Source organism: Nicrophorus vespilloides, unplaced genomic scaffold (genome assembly GCF_001412225.1).
Source record: "Nicrophorus vespilloides isolate i.1.1-1 unplaced genomic scaffold, Nicve_v1.0, whole genome shotgun sequence".
In the NCBI taxonomy this organism is placed as follows: Eukaryota; Metazoa; Arthropoda; class Insecta; order Coleoptera; family Silphidae; genus Nicrophorus; species Nicrophorus vespilloides.
The window spans coordinates 1-24,304 of NW_017098855.1; the positions used below are offsets into that span (position 1 = coordinate 1).

The window sequence follows — 24,304 nt, forward strand, 5'->3', positions numbered from 1 at the left end:
AACTATTAAATAAAAAGCTGATGTTTTGTTGAAATAAAAATAAAACATTGTTTAATTACGATTTTCAATTATTAATAAAATCCTCTCCATCAACTTCTTCTGATGTATTCACTACGTTATAATTTGATTTTTTGTGAAAAACATTACAAAAAAAATAGATATAATAATTGCTTCATTTCAATTATTTTCCAAATATACTTGTTTTATGGCGTAATTGTGAAATATGTAACAGAAAACACAAATGGTATAGTAATTCACAGATTCATAAGCTTGTCAACTATTCGACCAGTAAACGTTTAAGTGGTTTTACCGGTTTACTCTACGCAGGGAATTAAAATCAAATTTTTCTAATGTTGTCCAATTTTTGGACTTTCGGAATATATATAAAAGAGATAAATATAATTGATTTCAGCTGAATTAATATGCCATTACTGAAACTATTGTTTGAATATAGTTCAAATAACGAATATTTGAAAAAGTGAGTGATTTAGATACGATTTGCGTGTATATTTTAATTCTCAGTAAAAACTAGATCTAAATATTTAAAAAATATTCTTTTGGTCCGCTAATTTAATTCACGAAGAAACAAAATACGCTTTGTACGTAAGCTATTGTTATGTAATATTTATCATAATATAATAAGTTACAATTATGTTTTACGGCTCATTTATGTATAATATTGGTATTTTATATAAAATTATTAGTTTCATATCCTCTTTTAACATGACTTTTATAATTTTATTAATTTGCAGTGGAAATTAATTACGGAAAACACGAATGCGCTAACAATCATTCCGTGTGCCCTTAATTTAATTATGTACACAATGTACCTATTTCCTTTGTACCTGTTGGTAACAGGAGCTGAGACCTAGATCGTCCATAAATAGGTTAATACTCTGCGTCGATAGTCTCAGTTGTAGATTGTTGCGCTGCAAGACCTAACGCAACTGCTTACATATGTAAACTGGTAGCATACGCGTTTTGCTACAAAAAAGTTTATGTTCATATTCGAAATGAATTGGTAAATATACATTGCAATATAGTAGATAATTTAGCTTACTTATTGTTAGTAAATAATGTTGAAAATAAAAAAATAAATTAAAAACGTAACTTTCCTATAGATTTGTATATATTGTAACATTTTCAAGAAGGAATTTAAAGAAAGAATACTGGATAATTGATAATTAAATTAGTTAGCTGAACACTTCTAACTTCTAAAATTGTGTGAACATTGCTTAATTGCCCTACTGTGCACCCTGATGTAGTTTAGAGAAAATCACTAATATCTTTTGGATCTATTCAATCTATTATAGTTTCGGAAAAAATAACTAAAATGTGAAAACATTGTTTTTTCAAGTGTTGAAAATGAATGAAACTACAGAAATGTGTTAAAGTTAATACCAATCACTACAATTGAGTTTAAATATATTAAGTATGTGTAATAAGAATGATTATCAAATGTTGACGTTGAATTAAAATAATTACGGAGTAATAATTATTGATTGGCATTTGTCAGAGTATTTTTTTTTTGTAATGTAAATTCGTGATGTTAATGTGCGTCCAAATTTATGTTCTCGTTGTTGTTCGAATACTTTGGTCACATTAAAAAATTTCCTCGTCAGCCTGAAGCCGTTTCCGAATGATGTACATTGGGCAGAAGATTGGAAGCCGGTCGGAAAAATATGGGTACAGATCTGAGATTAATGCCGTTGCCCAGAAACTGTGTCATAACGAACCTTCACCGTCATCAACTTCGCTCTAACACCACGACCATGGCTGTATCCGTTTTGGGCATGGGGGCCGTTGCTGTAGAATTCAATAACACAAAAAGCAATACGGAAGACCAGCATTTGCCAACGGAAAACAAATGTGCCATTACATCTGAACGTCTAACATACTTGAAACGTCTGGTCGATGATGCCATCCGAGATCATAGGATATTCACAATCAAAGGTACTATTACATGAATATTAATGGTTGAATTAATTACGATATTTGTAATTCAATATGTTTAAGGGGGGTGGCAGACACTTAGACGTTGTTTCCTGAAACGTAATTGGGTCGAAAAGTACGAACTTGCTAAATCGACGAAACCAGGAAACGTTGTTAATCCCTCGAATTGTTTGGATGACCTATGCAGTAATTTACCAACAAGACAATCTTGGGAGAGTCCATCTGCTCACATAGCGAAATGTGAAAGAACTATCATGTCGAGATTGTTGCAATTTCACGATGTAGTTAAAACATCAGAAATATCTTTAATATCGCTTCAGATAATAATACCATAATATTTTAGGTAGACTTTTATTGGAATACCAGGAAAGATCAACACGATACGCACTTAAGAATAAACTGCCATAAGTTAATAAATAGATTCAGCCGGTCGTTATTCACGTCGAAAGAAGGTTTATGTCTGTTGTTGCAGCAGATGTATTGGCATAATGAACCCGGAATAGCTCAAGTCAATTTCCCCCGATGTTACGTGCTAGGTAACATCCCTCCAATTCATTTCAATTACGCTTTAATCAAACGGTATTTCTGTTTGATCAGGTTTTCCAGATCATTACAATAATTTTATTGAAGATTTTCGCATAACCGCTTGTACCAGTCTACTTAAGTTTATAATACATAAATACGAAACTGAAGACAAGTACGTAATTCAATCTCCCGAAGGGCAAATACCTTATGGCTCTTTCAAGTTTGCCATTGCGAGACTTAATGACTACATAGATTTTCGTAAGCATTTGGACATCGACCGTGAAGCCACGCCCGTGCTCGACGAACAATGGGACCAATTTCTCAAACATTTCAAACTGATCATTCACGAAAATAATGTATTTCTCGAATCGAAGGAGTACAATCTGGATGAACTTATAGCTGCATCAAAAAGCGTTTTAAAGAAAATTGATCCATTCTGGCCTCAACTAGATTTAGATGGAATGAAGAATATTTGGATAATGAAACCGGGCAATAAATGCAGAGGCCGAGGCATCCAATTGATCAAAGACGTAAAGGATGTCGCTAAAATTATGGACCTGAAGTTGAAATACGTGGTTCAAAAATATATTGGTATGCAAAATGTATACCCAAATATATACTAATATATATATCACTTTTATTTTGTATTGTAGAAAAACCATTAATTATTTATGAAACTAAATTCGATATTAGGCAATGGTTTTTAATTACGAGCGTCCAACCTTTGATGATCTGGATGTACAGGTAGTAATATGCAAACTATAAAATGAGTTAATTTATTTGATTCAATTGCAAACAGGGAGAGTTACTTGCGATTCAGTTCTCAAAACTTCAGTTTGGAGAATTTTCACGAATCACTTCATTTAACTAATCACGCCGTGCAATGTAAATACAAAAATAAACAGGATAGAAACAAAGCACTGCCAGATGAAAATATGTGGGACTGCCATACATTCAAAACATACTTGAATAGCATTGGACACGAAAATAAGTGGGACGCTGTGATATTTCCAGGTGTTTGTTGTTGTTTTGCACGCAATGCAATTACTTATATTAGTTGTTGTTGTTTTTATTATTATTAGGGATGAAAGAGAGCATAATTGGATCGATGTTGGCTTGTCAAGAGACCATGGACAGAAGACCAAATACTTTCGAATTATATGGAGCGGACTTCATTTTGGCAGAAGATTTTAAGCCATGGTTGTTGGAGATAAACTCTAGTCCAGATCTTTCCTCCTCTACCAGTATCACTGCAAAAATGTGTCCGCAATGTTTGGAAGATATAGTAAAAGGTATGAAATGAATCTTTCTTAATGTTCAAATCATAAAATGTTGTTGATTTCAGTGGTAATTGATAAGCGTAGGGATCCAAATTGCGAAACTGGATTATTCGAGATGATATACAAACAAAATCTACCTAGAGCCCCCGCTTATCTAGGTATGAGTCTAACAGTTAGAGGAAGAAAGGTATTCAAAAGGAAAACTATAAGGAAGGACAGCGAATCAAATAAAACGAAATCGAATAGATCCGCAAAGCTAAGTCCACCGGATATGGCTTTGACATTGCCGGAACCTGTAATGAAAGAAGTGGTGAAAAAGTATACTGGCCCGGTTATCGAAGATTTGATGGTAGAATTGAAAAGGCATGCTGGCCAGGAGAGTGACTGCGAACCCGGTTTCGAAGTTGCCGTTCCGGTGAAAATTGAACGTAAGAAACCGGCAAATAAATCAGACAGTAGGGTACCGAGGTATCAAACAATTCCTCCAATTGAAATTAATGAAAGTAATTCCATTAGAACAAAGGGAAACGTAAGAGAAAATTACAAGACAGCACAAACTTTGTCATCAAAGATGGTAAGAAATAATTGCAGCGTAAGCAGAAGAGAATTATCTTTTGATCCAAAACCTCATCAAGATTTTTGGATAGATAATGTGAGTATACTGAAGGGGAAAAATAAATTAATTTCTCGAGTAAATGGCGATTCTCTTTTGGCTCCGTCCACATTGCGTTCTTTAACTTTTAGCACAGCTAGTAAAAGTGTTTTCCGCTTGAAATGATTAGCTTTATCCGTTACATCCACAATGATTGTCATCGATTACTTTTTAAGAATAAATAAATAAATGAATAACAAAATCATTTTAAATCAAGTTTTCTTTATACCCATCATATGTCATAGTATCAATCAAAATCGCCTGTATAAATCATCAACATTACTTTTTTGCATTATTGACTTCAAAATTCTTGTGATATATCAGTTTCAATAGATGGAGAAAATTGGAGAACCTAACAGCTATAAATCAGAAGTAAGTATTAATTGTACCTTTGGTATTACTCAATTTGAAAAAAAAACGTTGATTACAAGAATCAAATTATAGAACGTGCAAGTATTAAAAGTACATGCTGCGAAGGGAGTGAAGAGTGTAAGTGCTTTATAAAATAGTAGCTTGTTTTTATCTTCATATCTTTCGTTTAAGGGCGATAAGTCGAAGAGATCCCAAAAAGATAACGTCATCATTGAAATTAAAGGAAAAACGAAACAGGATATAATCCCAATGAAGACAAGATATTCTGCAGATGCACAAGCAAATACGAGACGAAGAAATCAATTTAAGCAGAAGCACAAAAGCGATAATATAATTTCGAAGAAGCTGAATTCAAATTCACCAGTGTTAAAATTAATGGAAATAAAGGCAGTTGATACGACGAAGGATCCTAAGAAGAATCAATTATTACCGAAGAGTAAACCATCCACACCAAAGCCGTCTGTTACATCGAACATCAAACCAAAAACACCGTTAGACAAGGATCTTTTCACGTCGAAATTAACCAATATTTTGGAGAAACTGCATAAAGATTATAATGCAATAGAGTCTGCAATTCCTAAGCCAGAAATTGCCAGTGGCCGGACTTGTGGAAAACCGGGAACGGATAAAACGTTAGCATATATCCAAGAGTGGAGTAACAAGAGTAATGCAATTTTGAAAGAGAAACTTATAGAGATGATACAGAATCAGCGTACGAACATGCGTAATTTCAGTAAAAATAATGTTGCTTCAACCAAAACATCATCTTTATCAAACAAAAGTACTAAAAACGCCGCTGCAAAGACGAAAACAGCTCCACCAATCAACAGTACCTTCAAAAAAACAATCAACACATCAAATGTAGATAGCTGGCAAAAGCATGCAACAAATCAGTTAAACATTTCCAAACCATCTAACTTGACACCCCAATACTACAATCCAAGTAGATCATGTCCTATGCATACTATTGTAATCAACAAACCCTTAGTACAGAATCAAATGACGAGCACATATGTTAATAATTTACCGATAACAGCTAAATCTGCCAGCGTAACTATGGCCAAATCAACATCTATGAATTTTAGAAAACCATCCACAGTTCCAACAATTTCGCATGGAGCAACAAAAGACGAAGTTCAAATGATACGAGAAAGAGTTGATGAAGCGATAAAGCAACGAAAAACCTTTTCAATTTGCGGTAATTATTATAGCATCCGCAATGCTTTAATATCTAGAGGATGGATCGAAAAACTTAATAATGCATTTACACCGAATAATTGCGATAACGCATTGGTACGACGACTGCAATTGCTTTCGATTCCTGAATTATCTGTAGGCCTTAAAGATAAGGAATTTGGACATGTTTATCGGCAAGTGATTCAATCGAAATTTATTGGTAACACTCCACTTGCCCTATATTGGGATTTAAACAGAGAAACCTACAGAAATAATTCCGAGCACGTTAAAAACGCATTAGTCAATTTTATTAGTAAAAATAGATTTAATTATGCCAACAAACAAGGATTATGTGAATGCATTAAGAGTGCTTATTGGTACAATAATCCAGGAATAGCTTACTTGAGGGTACCCCGTTCTTATTGTCTGATCAATAATGGTGATCCAGATGAGTTTATCGAAGATTTCAAAGTTACAGCAGCAATGTCGTTTTTAAAGTGGATTGTAATCACTCACGATTCAAAAAAATCTAAATTGATTTCAAACTGCGGTAAAATACCTATTAGGTACTTCCATTTTGCGTTGCAAGAATGCGCCAAATTTGCGCAGAAATTGCGACACGAGGATATTGATAAAGAAATCCGACCAGCCATACCACATGAATGGCAAGAATTCCTGGATTCTTTTTACAAGGTGGTTCACGTGGGTAATCATTTCCAAGATACTTCTTTAGAAACTGAACTGTCTTTGGTACACAAATCAAAAACGATGTTAAATAAATTAAGGAAAATGTGGCCTTGCGTTGATATGGATGGCTACATGAATATTTGGATTTTAAAGCCTAGTTATGGATCTCGTGGTGTCGGGATATACTTTTGTCGGACATTGCAATATGTTTTGAAAGTGTTGAAAGAGCACAAAAACAATAGCTACGTAATCCAGAAATATATTGGTATTATATTTTCAATTATTCCTCGAATCATTCATTGCATGTATTTTTCTCATTTTAGAACGTCCTTTACTGATACACCATACCAAATTTGATATTCGACAATGGTTTCTTATAAGTTCAACAATGCCGTTAACAATTTGGATATACAAGTTTGTCCAGAAGCTTTTTTTCACAATATATCCTAATAATGTACACTCTTTCAGGGAATGCTATTTGCGCTTCAGCTCGCAAACGTACAATTTACGGAAGTTGCACGAATCTATTCATTTAACAAATAATTCTGTGCAGTCAAAATATCACAACGGTAATAGAGATCCTGGTTTGCCGGCCCACAACATGTGGTTTCTGCGAGAGTTTAAAGAACATCTCACTAATCTGGGTTATCCTCATGTCTACGATGACATTATATTCCCAGGAATTAAAGAGTGTATCACAGCAGCAGTATTGGCAACTCAAGATCAAATATATCGGACATCGAAAGCCTTCGAGTTGCACGGAGCAGATTTCATGATCACCGAAGATTTCATACCTTGGCTTATAGAAATTAACTCAAAGCCAGCATTAAACCCGAGCACTGCAGTTACGTCAAAACTATGTCCAGCTGTATTAGAAGATGTTATCAAAGGTTCGAAATGTTGATAATTAATAATCATTAATACTGACTCTCTGTTACTGTTTACAGTTGTTATTGATCATGCTCGAAACCCTAAAGCACCTACGGGTAATTTCGAATTACTTTATAAAGAGAAGGTGATGACCCTGCCTCCTGTAGATGATTCAGTATTGCAAATAAAAGGACAACCCATTGATGCAAATTACTTTCTAACACCTGAACAAGAACAGAACATGCCAATCAATACGACGAGTGATCGTTCAGGAGATAGCATAAATATTATTAAAACGACAGATTATATGAAATATATAGGAAAAGAGATGAAGAATACATTAAAACAATTATTAGCATTGGTTGAGAAAGAAAAAGAGAGACGACGACGTCTTCGTGAGCCGAATGCGGCTGGTGAAATGGATATGGAAAGTTTTGAATGCTGCGAGGATATGGAAAAGATTAAGCGCAACATGAAAGAAATTCAAGAAATCTTCAAATTCAATGAGAAAGGCGGGAAGAGAGCTAGTGTCAACCAAATTTGTTTACCGAAAGCATCGGAATCTCTATTAAGAACAAACAGTAATAAAATTAAGGAGGCAATTGGTTCTTTAGAAAATAAAAGCAAGGAAAAAGAACCCTCTACATCAATATTTTCTAATATCATGAATATGATTGAAGCATTCAACTATCCTGCAACTTAATAAAAATGTATCTTGATTGATGTAGGATGTAGAATTAAAAAAATATTATTACCAATAACCATTTAATTTATTGAATGAAACATTGCAAAAATTGCTACAGACAAAGAAAATTACAACTCACTGGCATCCCCCAGAAAAAAAATAGCACTCATACTTACTCATGAAATTATTAATAATTCTTTGAACGATACGCAATTTCTATGTATATGTATATATATATATATAAAAACAAATCAAATGGCTTAAAAAAATATTTACACCTGAGCTTATAATTAAAAATGTATATAATGATACAACATTATTCACTTCACTTTTCGTCAATCTGATTTTGAGCACAGAATACACTAAAGCACCGATTTCAAAGAAAAAGAAAGTTTTGGTCGCGAATTGTTTTTTCCTAGTATTTTCTTCTGTTCTTCTTTCATGCGTTTCTCTTGCTCCCTTCGCAGCTTTTGCCTTTCCTCCTCCATTTTTCGTTGTTCTTCAATCATGGCTAACCTTTCTTCAGCCTAACGAAATCGTGTTATACCTTGTACAATATAAGTAATGTGTATAGTTCAACATACCAATTTTCTTTGGGCTTCTTCTATCTTCTTATTGTTTTCCGCCATAATTTGCTCCAATTCTTCTCTTTTTCGTCGCTCCTCCTCCTATAAACATTAAAAGCGTGAACTTGGGAATACACTATACGCATGATCGATGCCTTTCAAGTATAAACATACTACACTCTCTATCACACCCCTAACTTATTAATTAAAGGAAGGAAATATCGACGACAAAAGACTTCATTCATACAAATCACAGTCGCTCGGCACCGATCATAGGTTTTTCAAATACACAAAAAAAACACCCTGTAAATTAATAACCAAATAAAAGTAAAAGTAAAATAAAAACTTTTGTGTATGATAAATAATGTAATTTTCTTATATATTTATTTTAAAATAAAATATAAAAGGTAGATAATACCTGAAAGTTGAGGGGCTGCGTCCCATCTCGACAAGCAGTCTATATAATCTGTATTTCTTGACTCGTCTCATCTGCTCAAATCCTGTGACTCTTTACCTTAATAGCTATATTAGCCAAGTGGCAAACGATTTGTTAATATAGATCTTTAAGACCAAATGGGGTGTATGCAAAAACACGACGGCATCGAAAAGAACTAGTTTTGTGGATTGCATATTTTCTATGTTTTCTTTCTTTTGTGTTTTCGTAATAAACGTACACCGGATATTTAAAACACTTGAAACTGTTCATTTAAATATCTGATGCGATTTTTTTATTCAAAATGCAATACTCGGTTTCAAAATAATAATAATAATACATGTAAATCAAAAAAATAAATAACAGAAATATAAATAAACAATTCTCTATAAAAAAATAAATAAATCTATCATCACTCTCTTTTATTATAATAGCTGTAATTGGAAATAGAAACGACATTGTTTTATTGCTGCCTTTCGCAAAATGGCGCTTACCTCTCTGTTTTTCTCTTCCATAATTTGCATCTCGCGCCGCCTTTCCATTTCTTCCATCATTTGTTTCTCCATTATCTTTTTAGCCTCTTCCACGCGTTTCGCCACTTCTCGTTCTATTTCGTCTTTCCGTTTCTCTAACTCTTCTTCTACTCTTTTATTAACTAGTTCTTCAATTCTCTTCGCCGCTCCTTCTTCAACCTGCCTCTGTTCAGCTTCGCGTTGCCGCCTCTGTCGTTCCATTTCTGCTAAGCGCTCCACTTCGTCCATTTTTCTAGTCCTCGATTTCTTATGAATCTTGGTTTTTGTTAAATCAACTGATCCATCACTACTTGAAGCTGAAGACACTGAATGTGACCTTTTTCTGTAACAAAACAACAAATACAATTATAGTATAATTCAATGTTCCTCTACACACAAATACAATTTTTTATTTGAGTACATATTCAATTGTGTAAAATAGGTATTGAGAAAATTGTTTATATGATTACATTTATATTTCAGACACCAATTGGAATTAAGCAATTGATAACATAGTTAAATTGTATGTAATATATCATTAATTACTTGTTGAAACTTAAGTAAATATCATTCACTTTAAATAATACTGTCATCAAATAATTAGATTGATATAGCTAAATTAATGTTAATTACTACTGTAATAGGAGTTTCATGGCAATATCATATGACTTATGTTATCTAATAAATTGAAAATATAAATGTTCCTTTGAATAGTGTATAAGGTAATTGTCCAGATTAGATTAAATAAAATAAAAATGTATGATCATAAATTAGATTTTTCAAACAAAATTTGTCTTAATAACATATAATACAATCTAATCTATTTCAATTGTAGTTTAATGTAATATAAATCATTCATTTATATGTATACACACACATACACACATATGTATATATGTACATGTGTATATGTATTTATAGATTATTTACATTGTTAATATAAAAATGATATGTACCTAGCTTTAGAACTTCGCTCTTTAGTCTTTTCAGATTTGTAACTTTTGCTGGAACTTCTTTCTGATCTATCCCTGGATTTACTTCTTTTGTGATGTTTACTTTTATGGTGTTTTCTAGGAGATTTGCTACGCGACCTCGAACGACCCATTATGTATTTATACTTTTCAATTTATAATCCAATGTCTAGTATTCACAACGATCACAACTATATGCACCAAATTCACTATTTAAATATCAATTTAACAATTGACGCAATACAATTTTTCTCGATATATCATGGCTGATATTACATCGCAGACAGAAGCAGATTAAAGCACATTCACTAATTCAGACATATTCACAGATTGTGCTTGGAAACATGGAAAGTTTGGTTATTAAATCAGAATGACCAACATATATTTTTGTAGTAGTTTTTTTACAACTGCAATTGAAATATAGAAACACTCTAACAATCTACAATTTTTTGATAATCTCAACAATATAATTAGAAGACTGATATATGTGACCTTTTATTATTACTTTGGTTTTCACAATAATCCTAAAATAACATAGTGACAATTTTCGTATGTTGGTAGTATGTATGTTGACATAACAATTTCAGTTGATTTCAGTTTTTATTAGTGGTGGTGGCGGTGTTACAGTGTTATAATTTTGTATATAACAAACCATAAAAGCGCAACAATGTCTGACAATATAAATTAACATTAATATTTTAAGAATATTTGACTGAGTTGTAAACATTTCAACAAAATGTCTTGCAGTCATCTATATGAGAAGAGGCCTCTGAAGAAGCCTAGGATTGGGCCCCCAGATGTTTATCCTCAGGAACCCAAGCAGAAAGAAGATGAATTGACCAGTGTTAATGTTAAGCATGGATTTCCAATAATGAACCACCTGAATGATGAATTTGGTACAGCTCGTAATTGCAACTTGACTGCAGCAAAAGTAATTATAATACAAAATTACTTGGCATCTCTTTATAATAAATAATTGCTTGCAGGTCGGAGCATATTTCAATGGTATTATCTTAAAAAAAGAAGAACTTAGTACATTACCAGATTCAGGGAGGAAGAAACAAATTAATCCCAAGGATAACTTTTGGCCAGCCACAATCAGAACTAAAAATGCAATAGAAACTTGGTTTAAAGATTTGGCTGGAAATAAACCATTGACAACATTGTCAAAGAAAGCTCCAAACTTTAATAAAAAAGATGAGATTTTTTTGATGCTTTGTGAACACCAAGTACCAATGATGAGAGCTGCTTGGTTTATAAAACTTAGTTCTGCATATACTGTTGCTGTATCAGAAATAAAAATCAAGAAAAGACAGCTACCTGACTCTACCACTGGTGAGTTTCCTTTAGCATATTTCTATATGTTAATTATTATTAATTGCATTTTTAGAATGGACTGTAACATTATTGAAATTCCTAAAGGATCAAATACCTAAGTTGCAAGAGCATTATTCACAAGCAGAGAAAACTGCCAGTACAACACCAGTTGCAAATAGTGCAACTATTAGTGAAAGTGAACAGAAATTAGCAATGAAGTTGTGGAATTATTGCATTCAACTTCTTAAATACATGTCAGAAGATGGTTTAATTGATCGACAAGAGTTGCTCAATTGGATTATTGAACTTCTTGAAAAGATGAGATCTCAACCAGCAGATGATGGCATGTTGAGATTGTTTCTCCCACTTGGTTTACAATATTTAGATGAATTTGTTCAATCCGAGTTGCTCTGTCGTCGCTTAGCGTATCTGTGTTGTAAAAAGTTGGGCTACATGTTGAATACTGTTGCAGAAACAAATCTAATTACATCTCCACAGAGCGAGAATATTAAGACAGAAACAGCAACATTGAAAGAAAATGAAAAGGGAGAGAAGAAAGAGATTACAGCAATTAATCCATTACAGACCACATTATTAGAATATCAGAATTGTCCACATCACAGGGATATTGGTGGGTTATTTGTTATTTTTGTTGTTTATAACTTATTTTCATATTATTTTTGCAGTTCTTCAATTAAGTTGTATTATTCAAACTATATCATTAGAATGCCCAACAGCTCTTGTATGGTGTGGAGCTGGTATTGGCACTATTTGGAATGGTTCTGCATTAGATTTGCTTCCTATCGCTCCATCTATTCTTCCTCTGCCGGCACGCTGTGATATGATATCTTATAGGAAACAACTGAGACAGATGGAATCTAATATAAGGGAACGCAGTAAAAGAGCAGAAAGTAGATGGTGCATGGATAAGTGGCAGCAGTGTTCGGCTGGAACAATAACGACGCGTGTACTGGCGGCTTTGGATGCTTTAGATAGGCACCGATTTGACCGAATGGATACTACTAATTCTCTTGATACTTTGTATAGTAAAGTGTTTAGTAACAACGAAAACGAAGATTCTGTAGTAAAGTTGCTATGCGAATGGGCTGTATCTCCAGAGCGTGCTGGTGAACATAGAGCGCTTGCCGTCGCTGCATTATTGGATAAAAGGCAATCGGACACATCAAATTCCATGGATCAAGATTCAAAGGAAACTGACGACAAAGATAGTAATAGTAGCATTCCAGGAGGACCTCCAATGTTCCAAAGTTTGCTTATGAAGTTTCTAGATTCTGATGCTCCAGTACCTTCTCCAGACGATTCTTCACAGGTAACATAAAATGAACCTTATTCATGAGATCCAATAGCAACCTATTATTTTTAGAAAAAAATGGCTTTTACAAATTTAGTACATTTATTCGCTGAATTAATACGACGCGATGTATTTTCTCACGACGCTTATATGTGCACGCTAATTTCAAGAGGTGATTTACTTGGTCACGAGGAAGCATCAGAATTATCGCATACGAAATTGGAGGTACTCAAATATTACGAAAAACCAATAAGATTGATAATAACTAATATTATTTATTTTAGGATCATTCTCATCCAATGGATTATGACGATTCAAAGATTGATGCGGATTTAGATAAAATTCTGCAAGATATAAATGAAACAAACAAACAAAATTCAATGGACATTCCAGACAGTCCAAAAGATCATGATCACAGTCATCATCCGCACGTTATTCCCACAACTATGGATGCCGTTGCCATGGAAACTGATCATGCAGATCATAAAGTTAAACCATCAAGACATTTTCTGTATACTACTCATTTTCCATTATGCCAAGATGACCCATATAGTCAACACGATTGCAATCAGAGGCATGTTTTACTTTACGGTGTTGGCAAAGTTCGCGATGAAGCTCGTCATACTGTTAAAAAGATGTCAAAAGAGATTTGCAAATTGTTTTCAAAGAAGTTTAGTGTTGATGTGGCTGAAGGAGGTAAAGTGAAAAAGCATTCCAGAAACGAATTTAACTTTGAAGCAACCACACAAAAATGCCAAAGTTTAAGCTACTTTGACCAACATGTTGTTACATGGCAATGCAGTGTAACTGTAATCGAGATGTTAAACTCATTTGCCACTGGAAACTCGAATTATTTACCAGTGCAAGAGCACGTTGCATTCCTGTTCGATCTAATGGAATTGGCTTTAAACATATACGGTTTAATTGATGTGTGTATACAAATATTGAAGGAGCTCCCTGAAGTAGAAGCTCAACTCATATCCAAAAATTCCGTTCTTATGAGGAACTACACGACCAGTTTAAGCCTTTACGTTGTTGGAGTATTACGGAGATATCATTGTTGTCTGCTATGTATGTTACTTATATTTATATTTTAGTTCTGTTATTCATTAGTTTTTCAACATTTCTAGTATCTCCGGATCAAACATCTGCTGTTTTCGAAGGCTTATGTCGAGTCGTCAAGCATGTTTCCAATCCAGGCGATTGCAGTTCAGCTGAAAGATGTATTCTGGCACATTTATATGACTTGTACTCTTCGTGCAGTCTATTGAAATCAAAGCCCCATACAGTAGAACCGTTTGGAAACGCTTATCCAAAAATACGACAAGCCTTGTACTCAGCCTTACAACCAATGCCTAGTACATATAGCTACAACCCACAGTTTATGCAGGAAGTATTCACAAATCCAAGAAGAGGTGGTAGAATTGAGAGTTCTTGGGCCAGACAATTGAGTGAAAATGGAAACAATAGGTATTAATATCTTACACAAATATGTTTCTAAATATTATTTAACTATGAGTTTAATTTTAGATACTCTTTTGTTAGCAATGCAATTATTTATGTATGCAGAGAAAATGACAATGAGCGTTTAAATGATTTAGCCATAATATGTGCTGAAATGACTGCATGCTCAAACAACCTGGCTTCGGAGTGGTTAGGTGCGCTCTTAGCACTATGCTGTCCTATGTCACATCCAGGATATTATACAGATTTACATACCCACTTAGATATACAAGATGCCAGTATACACAATGCACTGGCTGTTTTCACATGTATTTTAATAGCACGGCATTGTTTTTCATTGGAGGATTTCGTAGCCCGAGTTGCCCTGCCGAGTTTGCTGAAGGTACGAGTACTTATATTTGGATAGTAGTTTGTATATCCTAAAATTTGTTCGTTTATTAGGTTAAGTCATTAGACAATGGAGGAGGTGCTGCTGAAGGTGGTATGCGTCTTACATGCCATTTGTTGCTACGTCTCTTCCGCACTGCTGAGGGCCCTCAACCTGGTCTATATTCCGTGGGATCCCCACCTTTGACTGCACCCAGACCTCCTTTAGGGGTGAGACTTAGTTGCGATAGGCATCTATTAGCTGCCGCCCACAGGAATATCCATGTCGGGCCTGTTTTGGCCGTCTTGAAGGCGGTTTTGGTAGTAGGTGATGCGACAGCTAAGGAAGGAACAGAATTAAGCATTTCGCATATATTGGGAACCAGCGATTTAATTGGAACCGGTGATGGGCCTGCTGTTGATTTAGCGTAAGTACAACTAATTAATGTTAACGAATTAATGACACAAATTCGACTTTAAAGTAAAGAAATATACTTATTAATAGCTGATGATATTCAGATCTAATACTATGTAATTATTATCAGTTACATAATGTAGCCTCTTATGGTTTAATATGAATTCAGCAGCTACTATAAACTACCATTATTGTTAAATTTATATTTTTATATAATTACACATAACATTCTAACAATTGATAATAACATTTAAATTTAATCATATATTTGCAAAATATATTCTAGAATTAATCTGTTCCTAATTATTATCTATATAAATTGATTTCCTGGAAAGGTATACAGAATAAGCTACCATATTTGAATCGCCGACATCAGTGAATATGACTGGTATACAATTGTATGTTTCTTTTGTATTAGGGTGATTGATATGGATATCTGCGGCTCGAGGACGACCCATAGGTTTGTCGATGCACATAATTTACATATTTTAAGTGTATGCACGGGGGTCAGCTTATTTTCTTTTTATGTATGGAAATTGTTTGACGATGCATCGTGTGAAGTAATTCATAATTTGTTCTTTCCCCTGGAAATTTATTCTTCTGACCTTTGTGTTTGTATTTTGCTTTGGCTTTAATTGTTTTGCACAAATTAAGCACCTACAAAATGATTAAAACGATATTTCATTTTGTATTTTTTTTTATGTTTCACTGAATTGCTGTAGTTTATGTGGTGTAATTATTTAACTTTACTTTAAAACAATCTTTGTTTTGAATTTCGTTTACTATTTTTACAATTCTTGGCTATTTCCATCACTATCATAAAAAATGTAAATAACTAAGTGCTTGCGTTAATTGTGTCTATATAAATAATAATGTTACTTAATTTTCTTATTTAGACAAGCAAGCAATGGGAATAGTGAAAGTACTGCATCGTTATCTGCTTTTGCTTGTCACGTATTAAGAGAGATTTGCTCACAACAGTGGGTCTTGGAACGATGTTTATGTCATCCAGAGGATCTTTGCCATCATGATAATTTATTGGATCCATTGTTATCCCATTCACAAGCGCAGCGACTTCTACATATGATTTGTTACCCGGACATTAGTGCAGCGATTGATGAATTAGACCAGAAGAGCATGATTAGCCGGATATTGGAAGTACGAATTTATACTTTTATTTTGTATTCATATGTTATAATTGTATTATGTGCAGAATTTAGAGTTGTGGACTTTGCGTATGTCTTGGCTTGATTTGCAATTAATGTTTAAACAATTCAACCCAAATTCACCGGAGTTAAGTCAATGGCTCGAAACAGTTGCTAAAGCCGCCATCGATGTGTTTCAATTGAATTCTTCAAGTTGCAGTTCTTCCAACTCCGATGATAAAAAGTATAAATATATGAAATACTATTCTAAATTTCATCTATTTAACTTGATTTGTTTTAGAAGTGATTTAAAATCAAAACAACCGGGTTCAATTTGGTTAGTTGCACCGTTAATATCGAAACTATCCAGTGCGGTCCAAGGACGGGTTTTAAAAGTTGCTGGCCAAGTTTTAGACAACAACGGATGGGTAAAAGACGGCCAGAGACATAGGAAATCCTCTGGTGAAAACTCGAGTGTTTTGAGTCACCAACCATTCCTAAGTTTAGTGTTAACATGTTTGAAAAATCAAGAGGAGGGCCAACGTGAATATTTGCTTTCTTGTTTATATCAACAGCTGTCTCAATTGGTTTCATTGGCTAGGGATGGCAATTTAACTGATATCTGTAACAATGATAGGACACTCGATGGTCTACAGTTAAGGTTTTCTTTAGTTGGAGGTGTGTTTGAAGTGTTCCAGCGTAGTGTTTCGGTAACTACAGATTGGGCTCTGCTTCTTGTGCAATTGGTCACGAATGGTTTAGTGGACTTGCATACGCATAGTGATTTATTTACAACAGTGATCGATATGTTAGCTACTCTGGTACATTCAGCTCTCGCTACTGACCCACAGGTAAATATTTTATAATATTAATTGATGTTATTTTAATTTTTGTAACATATATTTTTAAGGACGATGGTAGGAAAATGTACCAAAATCTAACAAAAAAGTTGAAAAAAGAAATTGGTGAAAGACATAGTGCTTCATTACAACATATTAGGCAGCTATTACCATTACCGAGAATTTCTACTGAAGTAATCGCAGTAGAACAAACTGGTTATATTACCGATAACAAAGGGAACAAAATTAGTTTTGATAGCATTGACAAGAAAAATGGATTTCAGGTATATCATTTGCAAATAAGTTAGTTTTAGCGTATATGACGTTTTAATATTAAATTATTTTAGGTAACAGACAAACAACGCGTTAGTTCTTGGGATGTTCTGGAAGGCATGAAGAATCCCGCACCACTTTCATGGGCATGGTTTGGAGCTGTTCGTTTGGAAAGGAGGCCTTTACCTTGCGAGGATACTCATCGTTTACTAAAGTATCATACTCACAATTTACAAAAACCTGCATCGCATTATTTGGAGCCTCCGCCATTGCCGCAAGAAGATTTAGAACCAGTGTCTGATAAACCTGTAAGTGATTCTCTATTAATTAGCAATGTGCTTTTAATGCTTATCCCTATGCAATATATGTTCACTTATATACATATTGGACATTTTCCTATAAGTACATTTACGTTATTGTTTTGTTTTGGCTGAATGCACGGTAATCACTCTAAATATTATTTTGCCGTTAATTATTTAAATCCAAAACTATCCAATTAAAATTGCTAAAGTGGGTTTGTATTGCACCCACGGCAATTAGACATCTTTCGCTAGTAGCTTAGCATATGTAGCATGTGTACCTACAGCTAAAGGAGCTTGACCTGAAGGCTGATACTCCATCATCGGTTGATCAGTCCCCCGCAGCTCTCGGCAAAGGACGCGGACGTGGCCAAAGGAAGATCAAGAAGAAAGGAACGCCTGGACAAGTACCAATACCAACCATGGGCATGGGTCAAACTCCTATGGGACAAGCTCAGCCTGGTAAGTCGATATACTTTAAATTAGAGAATTTTTTTTATAAACTATAAATATTTTTTAAGGAATGGCCGGCATGCAAGGCGTCCCAGGACCAACGCCTCAGATTCCACATATGGGCTATGCAGGTGCTGGTATGCCACAACAGCAGCAGCAATTTGCCGGCAATCCCAACCAACAGCAATGGTACAATCAGTCCCAGCAGCAACAGCAGCAGCAGCCTCCACAACAGCAACAACCACAACAAGGATATTATCCACAACAGATTCCGAACAGTAGTAAATATCGCTTAGTGGTAATCAAAAATTTGAAACTAATATGTGCTTGGTAAAGTTAATAGATTTGAAAGGCCTCAACAACACTGCAAACAAGCTTTATCAAATATGTTGAGGCAAAGGTTGCCAATGAACCAGTTTCAAGGACCAGGACCCGTTCCCCAGGCTGGTTATCCGCAGAACATACAAAGATTTCGACAAACTTTGCGACAGCCTCATCCAAGTGCCATGCAGAATCAAGTAATTCTATAAACTATATATGTTTGCTTCATTACTAATTCTACATATGTAGGGTATATTTCCACAGCAACAATATAACAATATGCAGAGTACCATGAATCAACAATACGCAGGAAATTACGGAACAGCGAATATGATACCGGGTCAACAAATGATGCAGGGCGCTCAAAACACAGCAATGTTCCAACAACAAAATTTCAACCAAGGTCCGAGACGACCTCAGCCTGACTACCGTGGTATACCGCAAAACGCAGCGGCTCCTACAAGACCACCGTATTTGCAACAAGCACCAAACGTAACCATGAATATGAATACCATGGGGAATGTAAGCGGTGGACAGGGTGGTCCCGCGCCTCCATATTCGAGACAAGGTCAACAAAGTAAATATATGTCAATATATGTTATAGGTGTTTTAATACTAATCAAAATATTTTAGATGTTGGAATGCAACCAGGTGTAAGCATGCAACAGAATCAGTTCCAGCAACAAAGGATGCGACAGCAATTATTTATGGAGCAACAACAGCAGCAGCAACAACAACAACAGCAGCAGCAACAACAGCAGCAGCAGCAGCAACAGCAGTTGCAACAAGGTGGCCCTCAGGGTCAACTTGTTGCTAACTTAAGACAAATGAATAATCTCCAATACCCTCATCAACCACCACCTTATATGGGTTAATAGATAACTTATGATAATTTATTTAATGTTTTTAATTTTATAATTTTAATATATTTCCCAATTTATTGATATAATTGTGATAATATAAATATATGACATTTTAACTTTTTGTTTAATTTATTGTGTGTATTTATATGTGCAATGTAAAACTATCCTGAATTTTATAATTAAAAATATTTTAAAACTAATAAGTTTTGTTTCTTAATGTAGATTTCAGTATTTAGTCCAACCAATTTTTTAATTTATCTTGTTTTCAATGATCTTGCTATAATCGATATGATTATGTTATCTACATCCTAAGTTATAAATAAACAGGAAATTCTTGGATACAATGTTACGATGACTGACGATGACCTGTAGCGCCAATGACGTGCAGTGTCGGTGATCAACAGTAACATTAAAACAGAATGAGCTGATTTTGTTTAACAATTTAAGTGCAAATTGTGTATTGTTAATTTAGTTATAAGAAATAGATTTTATAGTGTTATAAGTAATTGGTAAGTGTATTTAAATATACGTACATATTTCAATGTCTCTTACATTCTATAACCTTTAATATGTAGTCTCATATGATGATTATTTTGGCTTTAGTCCACCTTTTCTATAAATTATAATTTTACATTTTCTTGATAAATATGTAAATAAAATTAGTGCTTAAATGTAAAATAACTGCTTCCATCTGTTGATAATATTTAATAAGAATAGAAAACCATTTGAGGCACTTATTTTAAAAGTGTTTTGCTGTAATAGATGAAGTGTATATGTTTTAAGTAAATATTTAATTTCTTATTATTATGACTGTGCATTTTATTAACATTTTACAATGTCAAGGTATGTCAGATGAACCATTCGAAGATGGCAATACACAAACAAGTACAGCAGAATCATCTGCACCTCTACTGGACGAAGAAGAAACACTACAGGACATGCCATCACCTGTTGACAATGAGGATCCTAGTTCTGTTTACATAAATCATTTGTATGATGAGAAATTTACACCTAGTTATGGAGAGGAGGAAATAGTCCATGAATTGAAACATTTTGATAATTATGAGTTTAAATGTAATGGGAACATTAAGAAGCATCCAGATATAGCAGCAATCTCAGAAATAAATTTATACCAGGATGACAATTTAGATGAGCAAATGGATACCAACAAGTATGTACAAAGGTGTTAGTTTTGTTGGAAGATGAAATTAATATTTTCTTTTCTAGGGATTTTGCAGGAGTTCAAAGACCAGCCTTGAAAATATTTATTCAAGAAAGTTTTACAAATCCTGCAAACAATTCAAATGTACATTGCAATTGTGTGAAACATATTAAATGTCCAAAACCTACAATATTCTTCTCTGATGGTATCAGATCTGTTGACTTTATGTTGGTCTGGGATGAACTGGAGGAACAAGCCATAAGTGCCAACGCCTATATCAGAAGAAGAGTATTTGAAGATAATCTCATTAAGGAAGGTTTGCAATTGGAATATGAGGAAGCAGAAAAGAATGGACTTAATTTCATTAAAGTGCATGCTCCAAATGAAGTATTAAGAAGGTATAGTGAGATTCTTAAACTGCGTATGCCAATGAAAGAGGTGAGTTTTCAATATTTAATTTTCATGGACGTTGTTTTTTTTATTATTATTTTTTTTCACATTCAGTCATAATTTTATTTGCAACAACAATTATATGATTAAGTTGATCTAAATGTGTATTTTAACAGGAACTTTGTGTTATACCAAGGGAATTTAGGGAAAGACGATTATATAATGCCGCAAATTATTTACGGCAAAAGGTATTTAAAAGAAAATTGCCTGGTTTTCTCAAGTTTGGTTTTCTTTGGGGATCTTTCATATTCGCTTTATTTTTGTGTGTGAACTGTTTCTCTTATATAACTTATAGGACTAGTCTCATTAGCCAACATTTAACTATCAACTTTTAGTTATTTTAGTATTTCAATCTTTATATTTTAGATCTTACTGATTACATTTACTTTTTAGATACCAGGACTTCAAGAAGTTCACCATCACACGAATTTTATTATTGACGGATTCAATTCACAATTTCAAAAGTTGAAGTCATATATTTTAGTTGATAGAGAACATTTTCCTGAGAAAGGACATCGTTTTACGGCAATTTACAGCCGCGACCGAGAGTACTTGTAAGTATATTTGACTTGAAAAATTGGTTCATTCAATTATAGTTCTGTTGTTTTTAAATCAATAATAATATATGAATAATGTTACTGCATTGTTACAGATTTGATGTTGAATCTCCCTGTTTTTTTACTCCAGCCATACATTCGAGAATTGTCCAATTTATATTGGATCGGAAAATGTTTAGTGAGAGAACAGACGATGACTTTTCTTTTGGTATAGAGAGACTATTGAATGAAAAGACTTATACGGCTGTTTATCCCTTACATGACGTACGTTTTTTTTTACTGAAAACTTATTATATATGCTTATTTTATGATATTTGCTTATATTATTTAGGGCGATTTGAGACAACCAGGCTCAATGAGGTACTTATTATATAATGAATGGGCAGCTATACGCAGATGGTATCGTTATCAACCATTGGATTACGTTAGAGATTATTTTGGGGTTAAAATTGCCCTTTACTTTGCTTGGTTGGGATTTTACACGCACATGTTATTATCTGCTTCAATTGTTGGCTTAGCTTGTTTTATATACTCCTGGATTACTCTGTATGACAACAAACCAAGGTAATTCCTTTACATGTTTAGCAAATAAATGAAAAAAATCACAAGAATATAATAATTTCAGTGAAGACATATGCAACTCACAAATAAGTATGTGTCCACTCTGTGATAATTGGTGTTCGTATTGGAATCTCAGCGAGACGTGTGTTCATGCTAGAATTACGTACTTATTCGATAATCCCACTACTGTGTTTTTTGCTATTTTTATGTCTTTCTGGGGTAACTAAACAAAAGCGCTTTTTGTAATAGAATAAATAAATTGTATTTATTACTTTAGCTACACTGTTTTTGGAAATGTGGAAGAGATATTCTGCCGAAATTACACATAGATGGGATCTTACTGGGTTCGATGTGCAAGAGGAACATCCAAGACCTCAGTACTTGGCTCGTCTATCGCACATTAAAAAGAAGCAAGTGAATATTGTTACAAACACGATGGAACCTCAAGTACCATTTTGGAGAATGAAATTTCCGTGAAAGCTATTATAAAACCCTGAAAATATTTGAGTTTTTAATTTAAGCACATTGTAGTTTCGATTCTTACATTAGTTACAACAGACAATTTTCCAATGGAGTCCAGTATCCTATACCATACTCCAATATCCCGAACCCTTTGAGTCACTGGTCTCCGATAAAAGGTCAATAGTTTTTGCGCATCCAAACGCATCTCCAATATGTTGTTAAGCAATGCAAAGAACGGTGCGAGCGGAAATGCCGCAACGAATATTGTCACAAAACCATACTGCAGCACTATAAATAAAGAAAGAAGCAAAACATAAGTCAATTGCATATAAAAATTATTCGTTAAAATCAAGGACGGACTCAAGACACACGTATATTACATAACTTAAATTGACTATTTAAACAATATTATCCGAATTTAAATTGTACCTGGCATGGTGTAACCTAAAAAATTAAAAACAAATAAAATATAAGAATTTCCTTAACTTAATATAAAAATAATACGTTTATAGCTATCTGTAAATAATTAATATACAGGTTACTCCTTACCCATCTCTAAATATTCAGGAAACAGACTTCGCGGCCCCCATTCGACTAATTTGAAATCCTTGATCCACTGAGGCTGTTTCTCTTTATTTATTGGAGACTGATCTTTCTGCAATCCAATCTTCACTTTCCACGTGTTCAATTTCTTGTAAAATAGCGGGAAAAGCATTTCTAGAACAGTGTTCATAGCTTGCTTGCCAATCATGATAATTGCTAACTGTATGCAAAGCTCCATCAAGCAACCTTCAGGTCCGCACTGAAAATAAATGTAAGTATCGCATTGCACGTCTATTTTCAATTAATTACCTCCTCTTGTCTGTTTTTAAAAATTTTGTTATACTTTCTAGGTGATCCGATAAATTTTCCTTTGAAGAACGCAATATAAAAGATTGATGCGTAATGATTAACAAATTGTAACAAATATATTTTTAAGGTGAGTGAATCGTCGAATTCCGTTTGTGTCCGCAGGAATTCCATTTCTGTCAAATATTGGGCAACGAATGTGTAAATCTAAAATAATGTAATGTAATAAATCGTTATAGAATTATAAATTATATCTCTGTACCCAATTGAACACGAGAATGCAGCATAAATTTATAGATGCAGCTGTACTTGTGCTGAAGAACAAAGCTGCGCTCGTCGTTACGCGATCTTGGTAAACGCTTAAAGCTGCAAGAACGGACATCCGATATAAGACAACTGCTACAACAGTAGCCACCGCCAAAACAACCTATAATAATTGTAAATTAAGATGAGTAAGTTAACATTAGTTATATCTTACTAATAACATGACCACAGAAAAACTTAGTATCGTAGC

At 33.9% G+C, this 24,304-nt stretch overlaps 6 protein-coding genes across 10 annotated transcripts; 4 read left to right on the forward strand and 2 right to left on the reverse strand.

Annotated features, from left to right (window-relative positions):
• The first annotated feature begins 942 nt into the window (after positions 1 to 942).
• LOC108563362 (tubulin glycylase 3A-like) lies at positions 943 to 4,553 on the forward strand. 2 transcript variants are annotated; one of them, XM_017922019.1, is made up of 9 exons: positions 943 to 1,021; positions 1,623 to 1,953; positions 2,017 to 2,234; positions 2,297 to 2,489; positions 2,551 to 3,069; positions 3,132 to 3,222; positions 3,278 to 3,492; positions 3,561 to 3,770; positions 3,824 to 4,553. In XM_017922019.1, the coding sequence occupies exons 2-9, from the start codon at positions 1,683 to 1,685 to the stop codon at positions 4,534 to 4,536; spliced, it is 2,430 nt and encodes an 809-aa protein (XP_017777508.1). In that variant the 5' UTR covers positions 943 to 1,021; positions 1,623 to 1,682; the 3' UTR covers positions 4,537 to 4,553. The 2 variants fall into 2 exon arrangements, with proteins under 2 accessions (XP_017777508.1, XP_017777509.1); XM_017922020.1 differs by lacking the exon at positions 943 to 1,021 and having other exon boundaries at positions 1,570 to 1,953.
• A 2,194-nt stretch (positions 4,554 to 6,747) lies between these two features.
• Positions 6,748 to 8,218, forward strand: LOC108563361 (tubulin glycylase 3A-like). The gene is made up of 4 exons (XM_017922018.1): positions 6,748 to 6,910; positions 6,969 to 7,059; positions 7,114 to 7,535; positions 7,593 to 8,218. Exons 1-4 carry the CDS (start codon positions 6,748 to 6,750, stop codon positions 8,216 to 8,218), a joined length of 1,302 nt encoding a protein of 433 aa, XP_017777507.1.
• A 228-nt stretch (positions 8,219 to 8,446) lies between these two features.
• Positions 8,447 to 11,033, reverse strand: LOC108563364 (UPF0430 protein CG31712). The gene is made up of 4 exons (XM_017922024.1): positions 10,668 to 11,033; positions 9,694 to 10,054; positions 8,785 to 8,868; positions 8,447 to 8,727 (listed from the first exon to the last, which is right to left on the reverse strand). Exons 1-4 carry the CDS (start codon positions 10,814 to 10,816, stop codon positions 8,563 to 8,565), a joined length of 759 nt encoding a protein of 252 aa, XP_017777513.1. The 5' UTR covers positions 10,817 to 11,033; the 3' UTR covers positions 8,447 to 8,562.
• A 225-nt stretch (positions 11,034 to 11,258) lies between these two features.
• On the forward strand, positions 11,259 to 19,784 carry LOC108563363 (mediator of RNA polymerase II transcription subunit 12). 3 transcript variants are annotated; one of them, XM_017922022.1, is made up of 20 exons: positions 11,259 to 11,613; positions 11,669 to 12,017; positions 12,073 to 12,630; positions 12,686 to 13,329; positions 13,384 to 13,536; positions 13,596 to 14,382; positions 14,442 to 14,781; positions 14,842 to 15,157; positions 15,217 to 15,569; positions 15,975 to 16,016; positions 16,453 to 16,714; positions 16,770 to 16,945; positions 17,003 to 17,552; positions 17,612 to 17,824; positions 17,888 to 18,121; positions 18,400 to 18,574; positions 18,634 to 18,843; positions 18,902 to 19,083; positions 19,136 to 19,463; positions 19,520 to 19,784. In XM_017922022.1, the coding sequence occupies exons 1-20, from the start codon at positions 11,419 to 11,421 to the stop codon at positions 19,759 to 19,761; spliced, it is 6,309 nt and encodes a 2,102-aa protein (XP_017777511.1). In that variant the 5' UTR covers positions 11,259 to 11,418; the 3' UTR covers positions 19,762 to 19,784. The 3 variants fall into 3 exon arrangements, with proteins under 3 accessions (XP_017777511.1, XP_017777510.1, XP_017777512.1); XM_017922021.1 differs by having other exon boundaries at positions 18,634 to 18,846; positions 19,520 to 19,783; XM_017922023.1 differs by lacking the exon at positions 15,975 to 16,016 and having other exon boundaries at positions 18,634 to 18,846.
• A 331-nt stretch (positions 19,785 to 20,115) lies between these two features.
• Positions 20,116 to 22,952, forward strand: LOC108563365 (anoctamin-5-like; the record flags this gene model as incomplete). Of its 2 annotated transcripts, XM_017922025.1 has the most annotated exon segments (9): positions 20,116 to 20,258; positions 20,593 to 20,920; positions 20,977 to 21,349; positions 21,478 to 21,549; positions 21,755 to 21,915; positions 22,014 to 22,182; positions 22,250 to 22,482; positions 22,544 to 22,698; positions 22,757 to 22,952. In XM_017922025.1, coding segments are annotated over 8 exon segments (1,685 nt in total), but the record flags the coding sequence as incomplete, so codon positions are not given.
• Positions 22,953 to 23,280: 328 nt separating this feature from the next.
• On the reverse strand, positions 23,281 to 24,298 carry LOC108563367 (anoctamin-5-like). Its single transcript, XM_017922027.1, has 5 exons — positions 24,269 to 24,298; positions 24,053 to 24,217; positions 23,794 to 23,997; positions 23,491 to 23,743; positions 23,281 to 23,385 (listed from the first exon to the last, which is right to left on the reverse strand). The coding sequence occupies exons 1-5, from the start codon at positions 24,275 to 24,277 to the stop codon at positions 23,360 to 23,362; spliced, it is 657 nt and encodes a 218-aa protein (XP_017777516.1). The 5' UTR covers positions 24,278 to 24,298; the 3' UTR covers positions 23,281 to 23,359.
• Between the last annotated feature and the right edge of the window lie 6 nt (positions 24,299 to 24,304).